Below are 18,680 nucleotides of genomic sequence, written 5' to 3'. Positions count from 1 at the left end.
CCCTTCTCCCCATGGCCCACCGGCTCCTGTGTCCATATCTTGAAGGACTTTTGGCTGGCACTTCAAGAACAGACCACTGAAGTGGCCTCCTCACTTCCCCAAAGGAATTCATCCCAAAGACTGTGGGAAAATCGTCTTCATAGCCTTCTTTGTCCAGAACGGCTGAAAACATGAAAAAACGAAAGGCATTCTCGCATGCCCAGGCTACTGTAGTAATAAAGATAGTGACCCAATGGAGTTTAGAATGTGTATAGTGCTTTATACTTTTTCAAAGACTTTTCACATACATTATTTCAATCAACTCATGCAACAAACTTTTGGTTTACAACTGAGAATGTAGAAACCATAAGGATCTTGCCCAATATCACACAGCTAGGTAGTGGGACAACGGTGGCTAGCAACCAGATTGCATGACTGGTCCAGCATTTCCATCAGGTCACTAAATAACTCTCTGTCCTGTTGTCACCTTCTCCAACTTCTTCTCACTCGCCATATTCAGGTTGCTTGTCAGTTAGCAATAATAGCTAACTGTAGACATAGATTTCAAAAGGAGAAAAAACACAAATCCTTCTGTGACAAGTATATATAGATATAAAAATAAATGTGGCACTCTTCTTTATTGCTTCTTTATGGATGTCTTTCCCAGATGAAAAGGCCCTCTTGGGGAACAGTTCATCGACCTGTTATTTCTATGTACACATAATACTCCTTAGTAATAGCAGGGCCTTCACACCAGGAAATTATTTGCTAAATATTTCCCACTGTCTCACAGCTTGGCCTGTCAATTTCTCCCAGACATAAAACATCTGGGCTAGTGCAAGAAAACACAGCAAACTCAAAGAGATGTTTCCCAGATGTGGAAGAGGAAAGCTGTCCTCAAGAGTCTGTCACAGGGCCAGCTCTGGGCATTCATATTTCCCCAGATCCTTTTCCAACTGCATCTCCCCATAGCTTTCATATGACTGAAAAAGTTTCCAAGAGGTTGACCAGATAGCTGAATAAAATGGTAAGAAGCAGCCGCGGACATCCAGCTCTAGAGGGCACCCTGCCCGTAGTCCCCACGCTATGAGGTCATGTAATGGTTCTCAAGATCCTGCTCCCCAGAAGTGGGCTGGGATCCACTTTCAGATGTTTCCGTGAAGGACTTCACAGGAAGGATGTCATCTTCGGTGTGCAGCTCATTCTTCTCTTGTCCAGTGTGACACACACACACACCACGGAGCCTTTGACTTTAGAGAAAACAACCCACAGCAATCCTGCTCACACCAGTTCCGTCTTGGGAAGAGTCACTGGCTCCATGTGCTTATTCGGAGAGGTGACTGGGAGAAAAGCTCGTTCCATGCCAAGTTTAGAAAAATCTGGAAAAATACTCTGTTGTCGTGCAAACTTCTGAGAAAGAAAATCAAATAAAGAGGTAAGTTGAAAAGCGATTAATTGAAAAACTTCATCAGTTGACACCTCAAGTTAAAGTTCATTCACCAAGACATGGCTCATTCTTGAAGCCCTCGTTATACTGGCTACCTCACTCCCTCCACAGTGGGCTTGTACTACTTCACTGGTATCTCCAAGCTTTGACCAGGAGATGCACTGATTACAGACAGGAGCCATTTCAAGCCCCTACTGTTAGTTATCTGTATGGAAAATCAGTGCCCAGAGAGACAGGCATTTGCCAACAAGAAAGCAAAGTCACTCATTTTTTAAATTTACTGCTCAGGAATTCTAATTATCTTCTTATGTACAAATAACTCTAATGACCAAACTGTAAGTTCCTGGAGGGCAGGAACTATGTCTTACACCTTTTTATATGCCCCACAGTGCCTGGCATGATGACTTGTAAACAAAGGTGCTCACTGGAGTCTTTTGATTGACTGATATCTGAAAGAACCACCAGGGAGATAAGTGCTCAGCCAGAGAGGCAACTAAGTGAATAGAGGGGTCCAGGGATGACAAGAACCAGTGTGAGACAGCTCCTGGGTGAGATGTGTCCTGGTCCCTACATGGCCAGCCCTTCCTGATGGTATTGAGAGGCATGGGACAGACCACGTCCTAGTGGGTCAGACCCCCTGCGGGCCCTGCTCCCCCATGACCACCATCAACCCAGGTGAGAAGCCATACACAAAGAGGCTCAGGGGCTTTAAGCTGGAGCCTGCTACTAAGAGCTCAAGGGCATGTCAAGGACACCTAAGCACTGCCCAGCCATCCTTCACCCCAGGACACTCCCTGTGTACCCCACTGCTCTGGCTTCTCAGGGCTAATTCTTAAGAAGTAGGTGGAGGTACCAAAAATATAAGGGGAGAACCTCTAAGAGAAAACAGGCCACGGGCAAGCAAAGGAGACTGGCCTGTCAGCAGGGCGGCTGGGCTTGCTCTCTTGCCTACAGGAAGAACGGTGCCTCTGCCCCCACTGGTGGCCGGTCAGGGTTGCACTTTCTACCCCTGTAACTACAAGGCCCCCTGGTGCTCTAGCAGGATCCTTTTGGCATCTCAAACTCCCTTCACAAGTCGTACTTCGTTCTCTCTTCACAGTGCTCTGAGCAGAACCACTAGATGAAAAACGAGCCGGGAGCCTCCTGTGGTGATTCTCACAGTGCGGGGGGCCCCCACAGGGGCAGGGTTCAGAGAACAGTCTCTCTCACCATTATTAAACGATTCACGCTATCTACAAAACATATTAGGAGTGGGGCCTCTGGTGATCTTTTAATAATAATAGATGTTTTAAAAAGATACTTACACAAGTGAAAATGATGAGTGTTAAGTAGAAAACGACCAGAACCAACAGCAGTACAATCTCAGCTCTGTATTTCTTAAAAGTCTCTCCTTTGGGTTCCTTAGGGCATCCTTAAAAAAAAAAAAGTAAAATATGAAACCATTTAAGTTTTCTACCACAATAAAAAGCTAAGAACGCTTTGCTCCTGCCTTTTTAAGTCCTACTTGTCTCTCATTCCTACCCTCCCTCTGTGCTGTCGGGAAGAACCACGGTAATGACAGCAGTTACGCGGTGGCAGCAGCTAGCGCTCAGGCTCACTCTGTGCCCGGCTGTGTGCACTGGGATCGACACGTAGCATCTCACTGAACCTTCGGAGTCAGGTCTGAGGATCCCCATTTTATAGATGAAGTTGTCACAGCTCCAAGGCTGAGGGACTCAGGCAGGTGGCACAGCCAAGAGTCTGGTCCAAACTAATCCTGCTGCCCATCTGCGTCCATTTCAGATGTTGGGCATTTTCTGGCTTTTACTTTGACTTCCCCACAGGAACCATCATTTGCTAATCTGTACACTATCTAACTTCATCAGTGTGGCACAGAATGTTGTGTAGAATCCACCTCAGGAGGATTGTGGGACTGTGAACAGGGCAGGAGAGCTGCCCTGCTGTTACGGAAGAAGTCGACATATTTTTGAAAAACTGTTGAAGCTCCTCCACCAAGGCTGGCAGCAAAGGCAGGCCTCAGAGCTGCTCCCTAAGGAGCTTTAAAGGCTGTGGCTGCAGCCCCCAGGGAGGGCAAGGGCAGGAGGGGTGAGGGACATGGCGGGGATGGCCTCTCCCCACTCAAGCACGACACCTAGCGTGCTCTCTGGGGTAGCAAGGTTGTGAACTGAGTCTGCGTAAAGGCCCAGGCAGGAGCAGATGGATTACACATGATCAAAGGGGGTTTCTCCCCTGGGGCCATGGATGGACCTCCAGAGAGCTGTCGACCCTGAGCCTGGATTCAAACTTTCATGCAATAGTCTAGGGACAGATTTCACAGGAGTCTGTGACTCAAGAAAAGAAGGGGAGGAGCCATCGTCCTAATGTTTCCTAATAGTCATTGAGTGCTCAGTCTTGGGCACTGTACCGAGCATGTTACTGCAACATCTCCTTTAACCTTCACAACCAGCCCCATTGTAGATATTATTACCCCCATTTCAGAGACGAGAGAACTGAAGCTTAGAGTCAGTCAGTGATTAGCCCAAGGTCACCTGCTAATGAGCAGCAGAGCCAATATTTGAACCGGATAAGTGACGTGAGAGTCTGAGTATCTGATTTGGAGGCAATATTGCCTTTGAAGAGGAAAGAAAAGAAAATCAGCTGCTCTCTGTTCCTCTCCGCTCCCCGCAGGAACCACCTCCCTTCTCTGCTCTTCCCTGCTGGGTTGCTCTCATTTCTCATTTGCGTGAATAATAGTCACTGAGGGCCTACTGTGTGCCAGGAGACAGCAGAGAACAAACCAGAGAGTGTATCATGTCAGGTGTAGTAAGTGCTGTGAAGGCGAGCAAAACAGTGTAAAGGGCCAGAGACTGAGAAGGTCTAAGTGGTGTGTGCACGTGTGTGCGTGCATGTGTGTATAACAGAGACCGAAACCCAAACACTGGCACCTACACAGCGATTGTGTTCCTGCGAGTATAAGGATATTATCTTGAGTCAGACTCCTTTCAGACACCTGATAGGAGGAGAAAGCAGCTATTGTACAAAATCAGGGACTCTGACAACAGCATGTGTGTCATTTCAAGCCTCAGCCACTAATAAGAGTTGGCAGAAGTCAATTGCAAGGTATGTTTCAAGCTACATAAAGAAAAGTTATGAAAAAAAAGATCCAGGGAGATGATCCTTGCCTTGATGCTCGATTCTTGGTATTACTACATGGAGCAAAAAAGTGTGTTCTGACATTGGAACACTATTTTCTTGCTGTACTCTTTGTATTTTTCTTTGGCCTGAATTGAGGTATTGGGAATTTCAAGCACTATAAAGTGGGAGGGAAATGCCATTCCCATGTTAAAAAGGTGGAGACATGAAGCAGCTCCCTTAGGCTGGGTTAGAAAACTAAAATGAGCAGAGAGTACAATACTATCCAGTTATCTGATGTATTCAGGACAACAGTTTCTCCATCTTCCAAAAATTAGGCTTTGATACTTCCTATTTGCTTCAAAGGATGCTTATATGTAAAAACAACAGCCATATTAGTTGTTTGGCTACATCTGACATCCACTCCAGTTAGGCTGGGGTAAGATCTGTCCTTATTTAAAAAAAAAAAAAAAAAAAAGACAGAGAAAGTGATGACATTCTTGCAGTAGAATTTAGCTTTTAGCCACAGAGGTGATCCAAAGCTTCTGAGTTAGAGTTTGACTGAGAGGATGATTGTAGGACCTACAGAAAGCGCACATGCATTTTGCAAGAAGGAGGCAGGTGCAGCAGATAACCTCACCTGTCACCTTCAAGATCACGGTGCCACTCAGGTTTCTCTGCCCTTCCGGGTCCTCCAGAGTGCACCTGTATGTGCCCGAGCTGCAGCTGGTAGTGTTTCTGATCTTCAGGGAATACAGCCTTTCACTGGGAGCCTCCACAGAGCCCGTCTGCTCCTTCTGCTGATAGCGCTGCCCACCGAGGCGCAGGTCTTCCCGGGGTAGCTCCAGCCTCTCTTCACCGCCCGCTGTAAGCTGTCAAAAGAGAATCATATCACAGCATCACATCCTGCTCTACTGACAGAACCTGCCAGCACCGGGTCTCCACACCAAGGTTCTCCCTCTTGTTTTCACAAAATCTATCCTCAACTGATTTTTTTAAAAACAGGATATTGTGTGTATGTGAGACCTTTGCAGGAGGAGGAGAGACTCTGAAAATTCTTAAAAGCTGCACCATTTTTTGAATAAGATCAGGACTGCATTTTATGATGCTTTGTATCCCAACTTCCACCCTATATAAACGAAAGAGTGTTGCCACTGACAATAGGGATGTGTTGCCGACGATTATGTGATGAAGTGTGTGAATCACGTTGAATCATATTTCTTTGCTGGTTGTTTTATATTACATGTTCTCTTCTTTTCTTCAGCTATCAACTCACCCATTGACCGATTCTTATTTTCGCATCCCAGTCTTTTATTTGGAAACGTTCCAAATAAAACGTTAGGCTCTGTTAAGATTATTGCCAGACAGCTCGACAAAAACCCAGAGATGCGGACGACGCATGCCTCCTGTGGGTGGTCACCTTGTTCCTCAAAGTCTGCGTATGTGTGTGGTCATCCATGACGTCACAGGATGCACCACACTCACTCCCTTTGCTCAGGTGGGAAGACAGCGGAGAAGCGTGCCATGTGGAGACTTTATGTGTCAGATCACTAGGTAGTCATAGCAAGAAACACGAGGAAGGGCAGTAACAGCTTACATCATCGCACCCAGGACAGACCAGCCTGACTCGGGTAAGTGCCACAATTAACCAAACAACTCATCTGGCTGGTTTTCTTTCCCTGAACTACCTTGTGATGAAATTGGTGGGCTGTTTTCATCATCTCCTGCTTCAAAGATTAAGCATATACCACGCTCACCATCAATTCTCTCTTTCCCGGACATGTTTTTAATTTCCCTAATTAACTTGCCCATTGGTTCTCCATTGAAATGCTGTAAAGCTTCTAAAACTGATTTACACAAACAGTAAGGCGAATCACTGTTTTTAGCGGTCATGGGCGGCCCTTTGCTGGGTGGCTGGAGACCCCGCAGGGAGCCCAGGATTCAGTGGCCTGCCCTACCTGTCCCTGGCATCATAACAGCACCAGAGAGCCAGCTTAGGGAAAGAGACACGATTACCAGGCTTCACTGCCACTGTCTGCTGCACCTGCCAATGTTTAATCTCTTTTTCTGAAAGCACACTACTACTACTCCTCGCCTGCATTTCAAAGGGAATCAGGGCAGGGAAATAAATTACCAAAGCGCTAAGGGAACACCCTATCAGGCAGAGACAGCTCAGGAAAGAAAATACACACATGCGCACACACACGCACAGACTCAATGGTTTCTGCTTAATTTATTAAGTTAGGGAATGCACCATGAGGTCCACAGAAAGCTCAGGTTCCAGCTTCCACAGCCTTGGGCTCTTGCTAACATTCCTGTGGAGTGGGCTACAGAGACATCTGGTGGCAGATTTATCGCTCCTGCAAGAAGCCCGGCTCTATCTGCTCCAAGCGCGGCACCGAGACGAATGGCTTTTTCTCAGGCTGAGTCTATGAACATAGATCCTATTTCTTGACGGTTCTTCTTGTGTTGAAAGATTCCTTCCTAAATAATCAAGGATCTACCGACTGAGGCCTTCAGATCTTCAAAAATAAAGCCAAAAAACAAACAAAAAAAAGGAGGTGTGGGCAAGGAACCTTAGAGAAAATTAAAAGCATCCAACTGCTTCTAGAACACATCTAATTTAGCCCAATTTTTCTCTTTTCAAGCCTAATTAAACCACAACTGCAGCCTTATCATGTGCTCACACCTCTCCCGTCCGCTGCCTGGCAGAGGTGCGCCCCCCCTACCAGCTTTTGATGGGCCCGGCGCCCAGGACGGTCCGGGGTCAATCTGTTCCAAGTCCCCCACACCACCCCCGCCAAGACCAATGTGAACTAATTAACTCAGCCTAGTCTCGGCAGTCTCTGCGATGATGTCTCATCCTGCTTCTCTTTTCTAAATTAACCTCCAAATGAGTTCAACTCAGATTTCTTTCTAATAGATTTCACCGGAACTCTGTTCTGATAGAAACCCCTGCAACTGAAAAGATGGAAACTGGGCGGCAACAACCATGTGGAGACTACCTTCCTCTGGTCTTCTCCTTGAGGGCCTCCTCTCCCATCCAATGACCCCCTCCTCCTCAACTCAGAAAGGCCCAGCTGAAAGTCAAGATCAAAACTCCGACCCCTTCTGGAGCTGGTGGAAATATAAACTCTCATGCTTATTTACCCAAAGATGCTCCCATTATCATGCTGGGAACTGCTGAAGCACATGTGTGCTGATGCTCAGAACTGGCGGGCAGCGGCCTTCTGCCTATTTGCAGAAGAGAATTCCTTTTAAAAATCGGCAGTAACGACAATGAAAGGTAGTTAATGTGATGGTCAGATTTTCATGGTTCTCTGGCAAAACCTCCAGCGGGCCTCGAGTTATTTTCAAACGGCCCAACACAGGCAGAGTGAGATCATTAGGATGGAAAGAAGGAGGGAAGAGGAAGCTGCAGAATCTGGATTTACTGAACGGCCATAGCCATCAATGGTATCACGGCAAAATATCTCAATTCTCATGGGGTCATCTTCCAATGGCCCCTTCCCGAGTCTTCCTGAAAGACCTAGAGAACTAAGAAAACTACTGGCTCAAGCCAGGAACTCTTGCCACAGCAATGCACAGCTCTCCCTGCCTGGTGACCAACCATAGCCAAAGGAACCTTCTGTACATTCACACTATGCACCTGGAAATATTTCATAACCCTCCCTCTTGCCTCAAGCTGTAAGCATATACAATGGCTATTCCCCCTTCTTTTTGCTATTTTAAGATATCCCTTCTCACGTGACTCCAACTGGGGAATGTGGGATTTACCTACATCTGAAAAAACAGTTGTCATTCTTATGTTAATGCTGCTCAAGACTCAAGACCGGAGTGGGGCTCTAGCGGTACTAAGAGACTTTTTATGCAAAAGTTCAAATCCTTATCTTCAGCTCTGTGGCCAAGCAGCCATCACACTGCAGGATCAGGTGAGGCAGCGGTGGCTGCAGCAGCATCGTCCAAGAAGCAAGGGAGAAGTTCAGTGGGAGGAAAATGAGGTAACAGCAAACGGGCCATCCTCAACTTCGCTTTGTTTTATGAATTCTTATAAACATTTGAGCTGGCTCAAAATCAACCACTGGCACGAACAGCTCTTTAAACATTCCAAATCTAAAAGTGTTTCATTGCCTCTCTGCAAAAGCATTTTAGGAAATAGTAATTTATAACAAAAGGAACCCTCGGATTCATTCACAGCCAAGCCTAAATGATGGAAACTATTCAATACACGCTTTACAACGCTAATATCATAGTGTGCTAAACCACAACACGATTTGGGCAAATTAATTCCTCAAAACACTTGTCCCAATTATGTTTTAAAAAATCCACACTCTATGCATTAACTCTTAGGCTGACAATTCTATTTTTTTGATTGAATTAGAAAAGGGCAAGTTATAGGACATCTCATTTTCTGAAAGCCTACAGATTTTGACTTGTCTCAAGGCCTCCAATCTAACTAAATAATTTAAATACCACTTTCTTTCTCTAAAATGAAGATTTGGTCTTAAGGTAAACACAGCCCTAAATTAAAATAAACTCTCTTTAATTTGTTGAATATTAAATCAAGCAAATACAAGTACTAATTTTTTTTCCTTTTTTTTTTGTGGAAGATTAGCTCTGAGCTAACATCTGCCACCAATCCTCCTCTTATGTTTGCTGAGGAAGACTGGCCCTGAGCTAAAATCCATGCCCATCTTCCTCTACTTTATATGTGGGACGCCTACCACAGCATGGCTTGCCAAGTGGTGCGTAGGTCCACACGTGGGATCCGAACCAGCAAACCCTGGGCCGCCAAAGCAGAACATGAAAACTTAACTGCTGGCCCCTACGTACTAATTTTAAGGGCTTGTGAATTGAGTTTTTTTTTTTTAAACGATGGACAGATTTGAACTAGAATGAAAGAAATCAAATAAATAATTAAATATGGCTGAAACTGAACCGGTGTTTCAGTCAAAAACCCTACTGTGGAAAGTGACTTTTCAAAAGTTTACATAATTTTATCCAAATATGTGCTAACTTCCTAGATTACCATACTTGAATATAAGAGGATAATAGTTGCATTCCTATGACAAAGAAAGAATTTTGATCACAAACTTGAAATCCAAATTTTTCATACATGAGATCTGCTAAGAATGTGATAGGAAACTAACTGTAAGAAAAAGATTTTTTTTTTGAGGGGCAAAATGTGTGCACATACATATGCATATAAATATTTAATCCAAGAATTGATTGAACATATTTAAAAGTATGGACTGTAAGTAGTTAAAAGTGGTATTAAATTAATCTGATATATTCCAATCACATTGAACAGCTTTTTTTTATTGCATTTCTCGTGCACTAACATTCACATACCTTGGTTTCTAACTCAATTAAAGTGCCAATATAATCCCCATTCATCATAAAAACAGCTCTTTATAACGTGCAAAACAGTTTGGCTCGGAGGCTGATGTCATAATGAGGGTAGAATGTATGAGCGTTAACATCGTTTTTTTCTAAGTGTAGTTTTATTGGAAAAATGATTTTCCACTTTGAAATTTACTGGGTCTAACAGACAGAGCTGGATTTATGGCTGTTAACAGAGTTATGAGCATGGCAGAGGCAACGTAATTAAGAGCACAGGCTTTGGAGCTGGGCAGACCTGGAACCAAACCCCCGCCCGACCACGGCTAGTTCTGTTCTTGGCCAACTGACTAAACAGCTCTCAGGCTGGGTTTGCTCCCCTGAGATCAGGGCGTAATTACATCTCACAAAGTTGGAGTGAAGATACCGATGATGATGTAGGTGGATAGTATAGCATAGCGTCCTCTCTCTTATTTTCACAGCCATTTCATTCAGCATTCTGAATAGTTCCCTGCACATAGCAAACGCTCAAAAAGTATTTGCTGGAGGAAGGAGTGAATTTCAGGAACAATGAGGAAGTTACAAGGGCACTGGCTTTGGGATCAAAGACCCGAAGTCAAGTCCTAGCTTCTCCATCGGTTAGCCGGGTCATCCGCAGTAAATCACTTCAGCTCTGAGTCTCATTTTCTCATCTGTAACTACCTTACCACCTCGAGGGTTATTTTCAGAATCAAATGAGAAAACACATAGTAGTGCCTTATAACTGGTAATAGTGGTAACAGAAATTGCTGTTATATCTGACAGCTTTCCCCTCCATCCACCCATTCAGTCACTTCTTACTGCTGATACTTCCAGCCTCCTGTCTGGCAATGTTGTTCTAGAAGTCCCAATCTCTGCTCTACACAGAAATTATCTTTCTACCCAGAAGCTCTCCAAAATATCCACAACACTCTGAATTTTCTAAAGCACCATCATAACATGACAAAAAACTTTCGAACTGGGATTTGAAGGCAAAATTAGACCACTCGTTGCTCATGCCAACCATCCTCCTTCCATCAGCATCTTGCGGGTCCTGCTGGACCTGGAAGGGGCACTGTTCTGAGTTCTGAGTTCACGTCCTTCAGGGGCACTACATCTGGTTCTAGAGGAGACACACTTAACTCAGGCCTGCCATCGTGACCAGAGAGACAGCCTTTGTTGGACACATGACCCAATCAAGGCACTTAATTATAATCAGATATTTGTTGAGATGTTAGAAGAGAGGCACAATCTTTCCATTTGCACTTGATCCTCGGAGGATATAGATGTCTACAGTTAGCAGCTACTATCTCACTGCCATGTGGAAGCTGGTAAACCAAAATGAAGGAAGGAAGAGGTCAGAGACAGAAAGACATCAAGCCCTGAGGATATTCCTGAACCTCTAAATTGAGCTGCATTCATTTCCTAAAGCTGCCATAACAAAGTACCACAAACTGAGTGGCTTAAAACAAGAAAAACTTATTCTCCCACAGTTCTGGAAGCCAAACGTCCAAAATCAAGGAATTGGCAGGGCCAGCTCTCCCTGAAGACTCTAGGGCAGAATCTGTTTCACGCCTCGCTCCCAGCTTCTGGTGTTGCTGGAAATCCTGGGCATTCCTGGGCTTGTAGACACATCACTCCGATCTCTGCCTCCATCTTCACATGGTGTTCTCCCTGTGTGCCTATGTCAGTGTCTCTGTTTTCTCTTCTTCTAAGGACATCAGTCATTGGATTAGGAACAACCTTAACCAAGTGTGACCTCACTTTAACTTGATTACATCTGCAAAGACCCTGTTTCCAACTAAGGTCACATTCACAAATAGCAGGGATTAGGACTGAGACACATCTTTTTGTGGGACACAATTCAACCCACAATACCAGCCATAACTGAAGAAGGAACTGTATTTTGATTTTTACTTTTTTTTCCAGTTCAATCATATAAGCCAATATATTCCTTTTTCTTTAAGCCAGTTTTGACTGGATTACAATCTTTCAAAATTGGAAGATTCCTCACTGATAGGGACACCTTGCACCACCCCATAAATAAATGTGGCACACAGGGGGCTAACTCCACTCGGCTCAAACCTCCAGGCCAGTCCTGCTTTGTCCCTGAGACTCACAGGCCTCCCACTTTTCAGACAATGAGACACCCGGGCCTCATCTGACTCAGAACCTTGGCTCTCCAGAACTGGAAACTGGTCCAAGGCGAACATGAATTGTTTAGGGCAACTAGCACCCTTCTTTTCCTATAGGTCTTCCCCCTCTGAACCCATAATCCTAGACAACTACCAGCTCTTCTGGGATCTATCCTTTCTTGGAGAACTGGGACAAGAATACATAGTAGTCTAGTTGATGCTCCAGGAAAATATCAAGCAATATAAAAAAGTCTTGAGCTGTTAAGCACACCAGTACTACTACAGACAGGGTTTTACCCAAATATACCCCAGTGTAAAAACAAAAATCAAACGTACTCTTATGGGGATAAAGAAATCTCAGGGAAGTACTTCGGTCTAGTTCTGGTTTGAGTTAAGGACTGTTGGTAGAAAATTTGGACCTATCACAGAAGTAGCCAGAAAAGGATCTTGGAAACAGTTTTAGAAGAAGGAACCCTTTTTTAGGCAATGAATCTTTTTTCAGTCCTGCCCTACACCAAACCTTCCCTCGCGTCACTGAGACCTTCTCCTAACTTCCTCTTCTTTGCATTGTGACATAAAATAGTCCAGGCCTCATATGATCCAGGTTCCCCCTTTTATTCATGGAAAACAAGTGTTTGGTCTTTTTTTCTATTTAACTTCCTCCCTACCCTCTTCCAAGCTGACAGATTTTAGCAACTTTGCTCTGTCTCATCATTGCCCCAAAAATCTCAGGGATCCACCATTCTCATCTGGCTGAAACTTCTATGCCCGACTCTGAGGCAGCCACATTCTGCCTTGCCCACTCTTCCTCAGAGCCACATGGACAGGACTGGTGACCAACACAGAAGGAAAAGTAAATTCCACGAATGCGTTCAAGTCTTACTGAGTGAACCCGATGGAAGTTTCCCCGTTGTGAAAGAATGAAGCCTCTCTCTGAGACTCATTTTCTAGGATAAATCATATTCTGTCCCTCACACAAGAAATTTGTTTTTCTTTTGACATATTTTTCATTATGTCATCCTCTCTGCTTAAAAACTTTCAATGGCTCCTTGCTGCCAAAAGGAGAAATTTCCAGCCCTTATAATTTACATTCAAGGCTCTTCACAATCTGTTCCCAGTCTACTTTTCAACATTATCTCTCAGCCCTCTGCTGTATAATTCTCCCTTCTAGGTCACTATTATCTACTGGTTCCCCAAAATGCCTGTGGATTCCTGGGTCCAAGCCTTTCCTCAAGATGGGCCTCTGGCAAAAGTTCCATGTTGACCTTGGGATAGCCAATGTCAGGCCCAGGACTGGGCACACATTTGGGACTTAGAAATATTTACTAAACAATAAAAGTATAACTATGAGAGACATCTGAAAACCAACTTTAGGTCTTTCATAGTTTGACCTAAAAGTTATTCAACCAGGTCAAGTAGTATACGTGCCAATGGGGACATTATGATTTTTCTTTGATGCTAACACATACGTTGCTTTCACATTTCAATGTTCAGCGCTTCTATATTTAATGTATAAATGTTTCCCTTTTCTCCCAAAAGCATGTTCTTAAATCTATCTTACAAGGAATGGCATTCTAGAATCAAGGAAGTGCAGTGAGTGGCACACTGGCTCCTGCAAGGGTCCGTCAGGGTTTGCAGCTGTACAGATGACATCTGCCCAGCCCATTCATCAATGCTAGCCCCTCCTAAGGCACTCTGCTCTCCTTAGCACCCCCTTGCTTTGTGACTCATTAGTACACAAGATGTTACAGACTGAAAATATAATCCTGCTGAATAGGAGATTAGCAACATACATCCAAGACAGCTTCATAAGGAATCAAAGACAAGCAATATCTGCGTGCTGACTATCTTTGAGCTTCTGAAGTAATCTCATGCAAGCCATTACCCTGCTCTCCAACAGTTCCCTTGGTCCATGGGACAGGCCGTGCTCAACCACAGCTGGGGTTCTTCTAAATATTAAAAACTGCAAGTCTGCTCTATTCTCTGAAATCATAGTCTTACTTCTCCTTTCTCCCTTCCTTTGGAAGTCAGCTAAAAAGGGCACTTGTCTCGTGACGCATCTCTGCCCCGACCCCCGCAGTCACCATGAGATGATACTATATATCCTCTTTCGTTATACATCAACAAGGTTATCAGGGCTCCTAGCATGATACAAGATGGTACTATATTTCTTTGATAAATTACCACTCATTACCATTAGTTTCAAACATCAACCATGCCCAAACCCTCCATCCAGCAAAATCTCTCCCACCAAAGATAGTACGGCTTCATTAAAGACAGTGAGAACCCACTGATGCTCAGCTGAAGCACAATGTAGCCCTTTAATGGATGTTCTCACTCCTGGCATACACGGGACTGTGCCCTCTCAGCCTAGAAGCTAACCCAAGGTCACAGCCAATGGAGAAGAGTGCCAGATCAAAGTCTATTTGCATATTTTCTTAAAATACCTCCCTAAACAACCACAATCCATTCACAACCTTAAAAGCTAAATTTAATGGATATACACTCTCAACTGTTCCATTTCTTCTCCATCATTCACTCTGCTTTAAAAGGTACAACATCAGAAGAGATGAGAAGAGGACTCGTTGGCTCCCAGTTAGGAGGACATCAGCCCACAGGAAAGAAGAGTTGGGTTAACAGGAATTGGGCCATCTCTGTCCACTCTTGGCTCCACATTTGACGCCCTGTGTATGTCTATTTTATGCCCCCTCTGGAGCCCTCTCACTGTACCTTTGAAACAGACAGAATAAAATGGACACTATTCTTTTCCAACTCACCCTAATGTTATAAACACTAATTGGACACCGTCTGCTTCGAGTCTTGTAAAAGGCACATGATAAGAAACACATGGTTTACATGGATCCTCTTGTTAAGCACAAGTAATCAGTGCCAAGTGGACAGTGGCAGGATGCTCTATGGTGCCGGAGAACTGAGTGGTAAATGGAATTTTAAATTGTGAGTCATTATAACCATAATTGTGCAATGTAGAAAGCCTGCAAGAACGTGTTTCAATCTGGCAGATGGTGAAAACCAAAACTCCAACGGACTCTCTGCTTGACTTGTCCAGCACGCAACCCACAACTGTGCAAAGAAGTTTTACAAACCACACTAACAATGATGCAACGAGGTGACATGATCTAGGCTGGCCATGGTGACCAGGTTTAAATTCTCCACTTCACTGCAACATTCTACAAGAAAGTTGTGGGGAGAGTGACGAGATGCTTAATCTTCTGTAAAACCAAGCATTTCAGTATTTTTCACCACTGGCCTTATTTCCAGAACACTCTACCCATTTTTGCTGTACAAGCACAATCGATGCAAAAGTATAATTACTGGGTTGGAAGTAACAAATATGTACAGAATACGCTAGGACCTGTTAAGAAGTACTTGGAGGAACAGTACATACCCCTTTCAAGGTATCTGATTAGTTTCTTGGCCTAGCATAGCTCTCTACTCACCACTATTCAATCACAGTTTACTTCTTAAAAAAATAACAATGACATGATTTTTCAATGACCCTATTCCATGGACCAACAGAAAAAAGAGAATGCCAAGAGACTGCTGTGGTTTTTTTTTTTTTAACAGAGTTTTGAAAGACCTTCAGAGTAAATCATGCAAGAACTGTGTTCAATAAACAAGCATATACATTATAGAGTTACATCATCAGTTGACATCCAAGCAGAAGCCAAAGGTTAATTGCTATGGTTTACTGCATCATTCCAAATGACCTTGTACAAGATGTAACTTGACAACCCTTTGAACTTTACAGTCTGAAATTTCATCTACTTGTTTCATGAGTACTTTTTAATTACTCCCCTAGGGATTTTAATATTGTTTTCTTTTTTTAATTACTCTCTGGAAGGGATGGTGGTTTCATGTTTCCCCCTCCTTTATGATAACTCAGTCCCTGCCTAGCTAGCCCAGGGACATTTTCGTTTTCTTTACCATAAGTCATCAAGGTAGAAAACAGAACTATCAAGACACACGTCTAAGAACTCAGGCTGTGGAATCAGATTGTTGCTTCAAATCCCAACTCCACCACTTAGCCAGCTGTGTAACCGTGCGCAGTTTATTTCACCCCCTAAGCCTGTTTTCTCATCTGTAAAGTAGGAACAGCAATACTACTGAGCTCTTAAGTCCATTGGAAGGATCGAAACAACTAATGTATGTAAATATTTACCCCAGAGCTTCGCAGATGGTGAGCACTCAAATAATACTGGTTTGACAATATTTTTGTTTAAACACTACTGCTTTTAAGACGAGAACAAGTTTGGAATTGTGTTCTCTGATCCCACAGTGAATAAGGTGGAAATGAAGTAGCAGGATAGCAAACCTACTTCCACACACAATCCAGTGCCTGGAGGCAGCAGCACCATTTCCACTGTAACTCACGAAGCGCCAGCCTGAAGTCACTGAGCAGCTTCGCAATTAACAGGGCAAACAGCTGGTGCTGTGCAGAATACACAAAAGCAGTGCTGGGGGAACTGACAGTGTGGTCAGGAGAGGAGACACACACACGCACACACAGGTAACTGTCCTTTGCTGCCTTGTTAAATCGCTGGATACATGTGTAGGTTCTTATAGCATCTCTTACGGTGGACAGAAGAAAATCCAGCATTTTATGGAAAGCTACAAAGGCACAGAGGTTTCCTCCAAGGTAAGATGCCAAATCAGGGAGAGATGCAGAGTAAGGCTGGGTTATCATATTTATTTGGCTTAAACTGGAGGTGCTGTTGTGGCAGTAACCCGATTAAAGAAGGTGGGCAAAGTGACAGCACACAGTGGCTGCTTGGTTTTGCACCACCACCAGAACCGCAATCTTGGAATCTGAAAATGCTGCAGTTGAGAAGAATCCTTTAAAAAGCCCCAGTGAGACTCAATCCTCCTACAGCAGGGACCGCGCGGCTTGTTCTCACACGCGTGGACACGGCTCGTGCCTCACAGACGCCTTTCTTGCTGGACCTCTCACCATGCCCAGTGGGCGGAGCCGCAAGGGGTCAGGGAGGGGGCCGGGGTATCCCAGAAAGAGGATGACCGACAGATAACTACCACTCAAGAAACAAGCCTAAATCACTTCTCTTAGTCCTTCCGCTCAGATTGCCCGCTCCCCCCTCCCCAAATTTATGGGGATCACAGTCACAAAACACCAGAAGCCAGAAATCCAGGGACATCCCTCTTGTCCAATGTCCAAATCTACACTAGCTGCTTTCTTCCCGGCCTGCTGGCCACAAGCACAGGTGGCCTCCAGAATTAATCCAAATAAGAGATTCTCTGTTCTCCCAAACCGTCTTATTTTGGATCGTTCATCTCAGACCATCTCTAGGGGCAAGAAGAGGATGAAGGGGCTCGGGAACAAAATCTAAGTCTGCCTTGTACCTGGAGGCGGATGGGGCTGGGTGGGGTGGGGGAGGCAAGTCGGCAGCCTGGGTACCTCAAGTTCGGCAGCGCGAGACGCGCCGACTCCCGGCCACAGAGGGTCGCCAGCCTCAGGGAAGTGGTTCCCACTGCCTCCGACTGAGCCCACCAAACCCTAGCCCGCCGGCATCGCCGCGCTTACCTTGGCCCAGGAGACCGTGTAGGGGACCTGCGGGTCCCAGGGGGCAGTGCAGGGCAAGTCCACATCCTCGGAACAAGCCACCTTCACCTCCTGTGCCGCGGGCGCCAGGCTGCAGGCTACAAGGAAAGGGAGAGAGGCGTGAGCGAGCGAGAAAAGGGGGCGCCGCGGGGAGGCGGGGGGCGACAGGCGATCTGGGGCCCTACCGCAGCTGAGGAGCAGGAGCTGGAGGCCGCGCGACATGGCTGGGGCTGCGGGCCGGTGGCGCGCTCCCGCCGCGCCGCCCTCTTGTACCCGCGCGCAGGGACTTCCCCGGGCGCCGGCCCAGGGGACTCCCCGCGGGCGGCGGAAGCGGGCGCCGGGCCCTGCCCCCCCGCCAGCCGCCGCCGGGGCGCCCCCGTCCCCGCCCCCGCCTGCGCGTCCCCGCCCCCAGCGGCGCTGCGGCGGCTGCCGGGCCGCGGCGACAACCATCCCCGCGGAACGCCCCGCGCTGGAGGCTTTGCAAACAGCGCTGGCATGTGGGACAGCGTCCCGCTGGCCCCCGAAACAAAGCCGGGAGCCGGGCCAGCCCAAGCTGTTAGGCCCCTTTTATGGAGGCGAAACCAGATTCAGAGAGGGTGAGCCGCTTCCCCAGTCGCCCAGCCTGTCCGTGGTGACGTCACTGGTGAACCCAGGTCCTCACTCTCCTCCAGAGTCTGTGATAATCAAAACTCATTAGACTTCCAAAGGAACGGGGCCAGTCTGGAATAGTTGGCTCGCTGCCCTCTGGCGTTATCAGTCTAACTTCCTTCAGCCTAGGAAAACCTCTCCTATTAAAGTAAAAATTACACACACACACACAGAATTTTGGGGAAAGACAAAAAAAAAAATCAAAAGAAAATAGTAATGACCTCTTATCCATCCAGAGGTAACATCAGTTAACATTTTGGTGTCTTTGCTTCAGAACATAGAGTTTCTACGTTATTAAAAAGTTTCAACAGTATCATTTTGGTGGCTGCATAATATTCCATGAGACAGTGGTACCATAAATTAGAATGAATTAACATCAGACATTATTGGTCTAGTGTTACCAGTCTGGACAGTGTTAATGTTAGAT

General features: G+C 45.5%; 1 protein-coding gene and 1 long non-coding RNA gene across 3 annotated transcripts; both read right to left on the bottom strand.

The window, feature by feature from the left end:
* Positions 1-238: 238 nt before the first annotated feature.
* Positions 239-17,961, bottom strand: CD83 (CD83 molecule). 2 transcript variants are annotated; one of them, XM_023624478.2, is made up of 5 exons: positions 17,791-17,961; positions 17,588-17,703; positions 5,178-5,409; positions 2,731-2,837; positions 239-1,389 (listed from the first exon to the last, which is right to left on the bottom strand). In XM_023624478.2, exons 1-5 carry the CDS (start codon positions 17,825-17,827, stop codon positions 1,261-1,263), a joined length of 621 nt encoding a protein of 206 aa, XP_023480246.1. In that variant the 5' UTR covers positions 17,828-17,961; the 3' UTR covers positions 239-1,260. The 2 variants fall into 2 exon arrangements, with proteins under 2 accessions (XP_023480246.1, XP_023480247.1); XM_023624479.2 differs by having other exon boundaries at positions 239-1,386; positions 17,791-17,952.
* LOC138919360 (uncharacterized) lies at positions 6,745-7,773 on the bottom strand. Its single transcript, XR_011429517.1, has 2 exons — positions 7,688-7,773; positions 6,745-7,059 (listed from the first exon to the last, which is right to left on the bottom strand). It is a non-coding gene; the product is annotated as an uncharacterized lncRNA (long non-coding RNA).
* Positions 17,962-18,680: the final 719 nt, after the last annotated feature.

This window comes from Equus caballus, chromosome 20 (assembly GCF_041296265.1).
Source record: "Equus caballus isolate H_3958 breed thoroughbred chromosome 20, TB-T2T, whole genome shotgun sequence".
NCBI classification, from domain to species: domain Eukaryota; kingdom Metazoa; phylum Chordata; class Mammalia; order Perissodactyla; family Equidae; genus Equus; species Equus caballus.
This window is presented reverse-complemented; position numbering and strand designations above follow the sequence as displayed.

Bases quoted from the DNA above. Each gene is read 5' to 3' on its own strand.
- CD83 (XM_023624478.2), bottom strand. From the start codon at position 17,827: ATGTCGCGCGGCCTCCAGCTCCTGCTCCTCAGCTGCG. The intron at 17,704-17,790 runs GTAGGGCCCCAG...CTTTCCTTGTAG, and splicing joins GCTCCTGCTCCTCAGCTGCG to CCTGCAGCCTGGCGCCCGCG. The intron at 5,410-17,587 runs GTAAGCGCGGCG...CTCTTTTGACAG, and splicing joins ACACGGTCTCCTGGGCCAAG to CTTACAGCGGGCGGTGAAGA.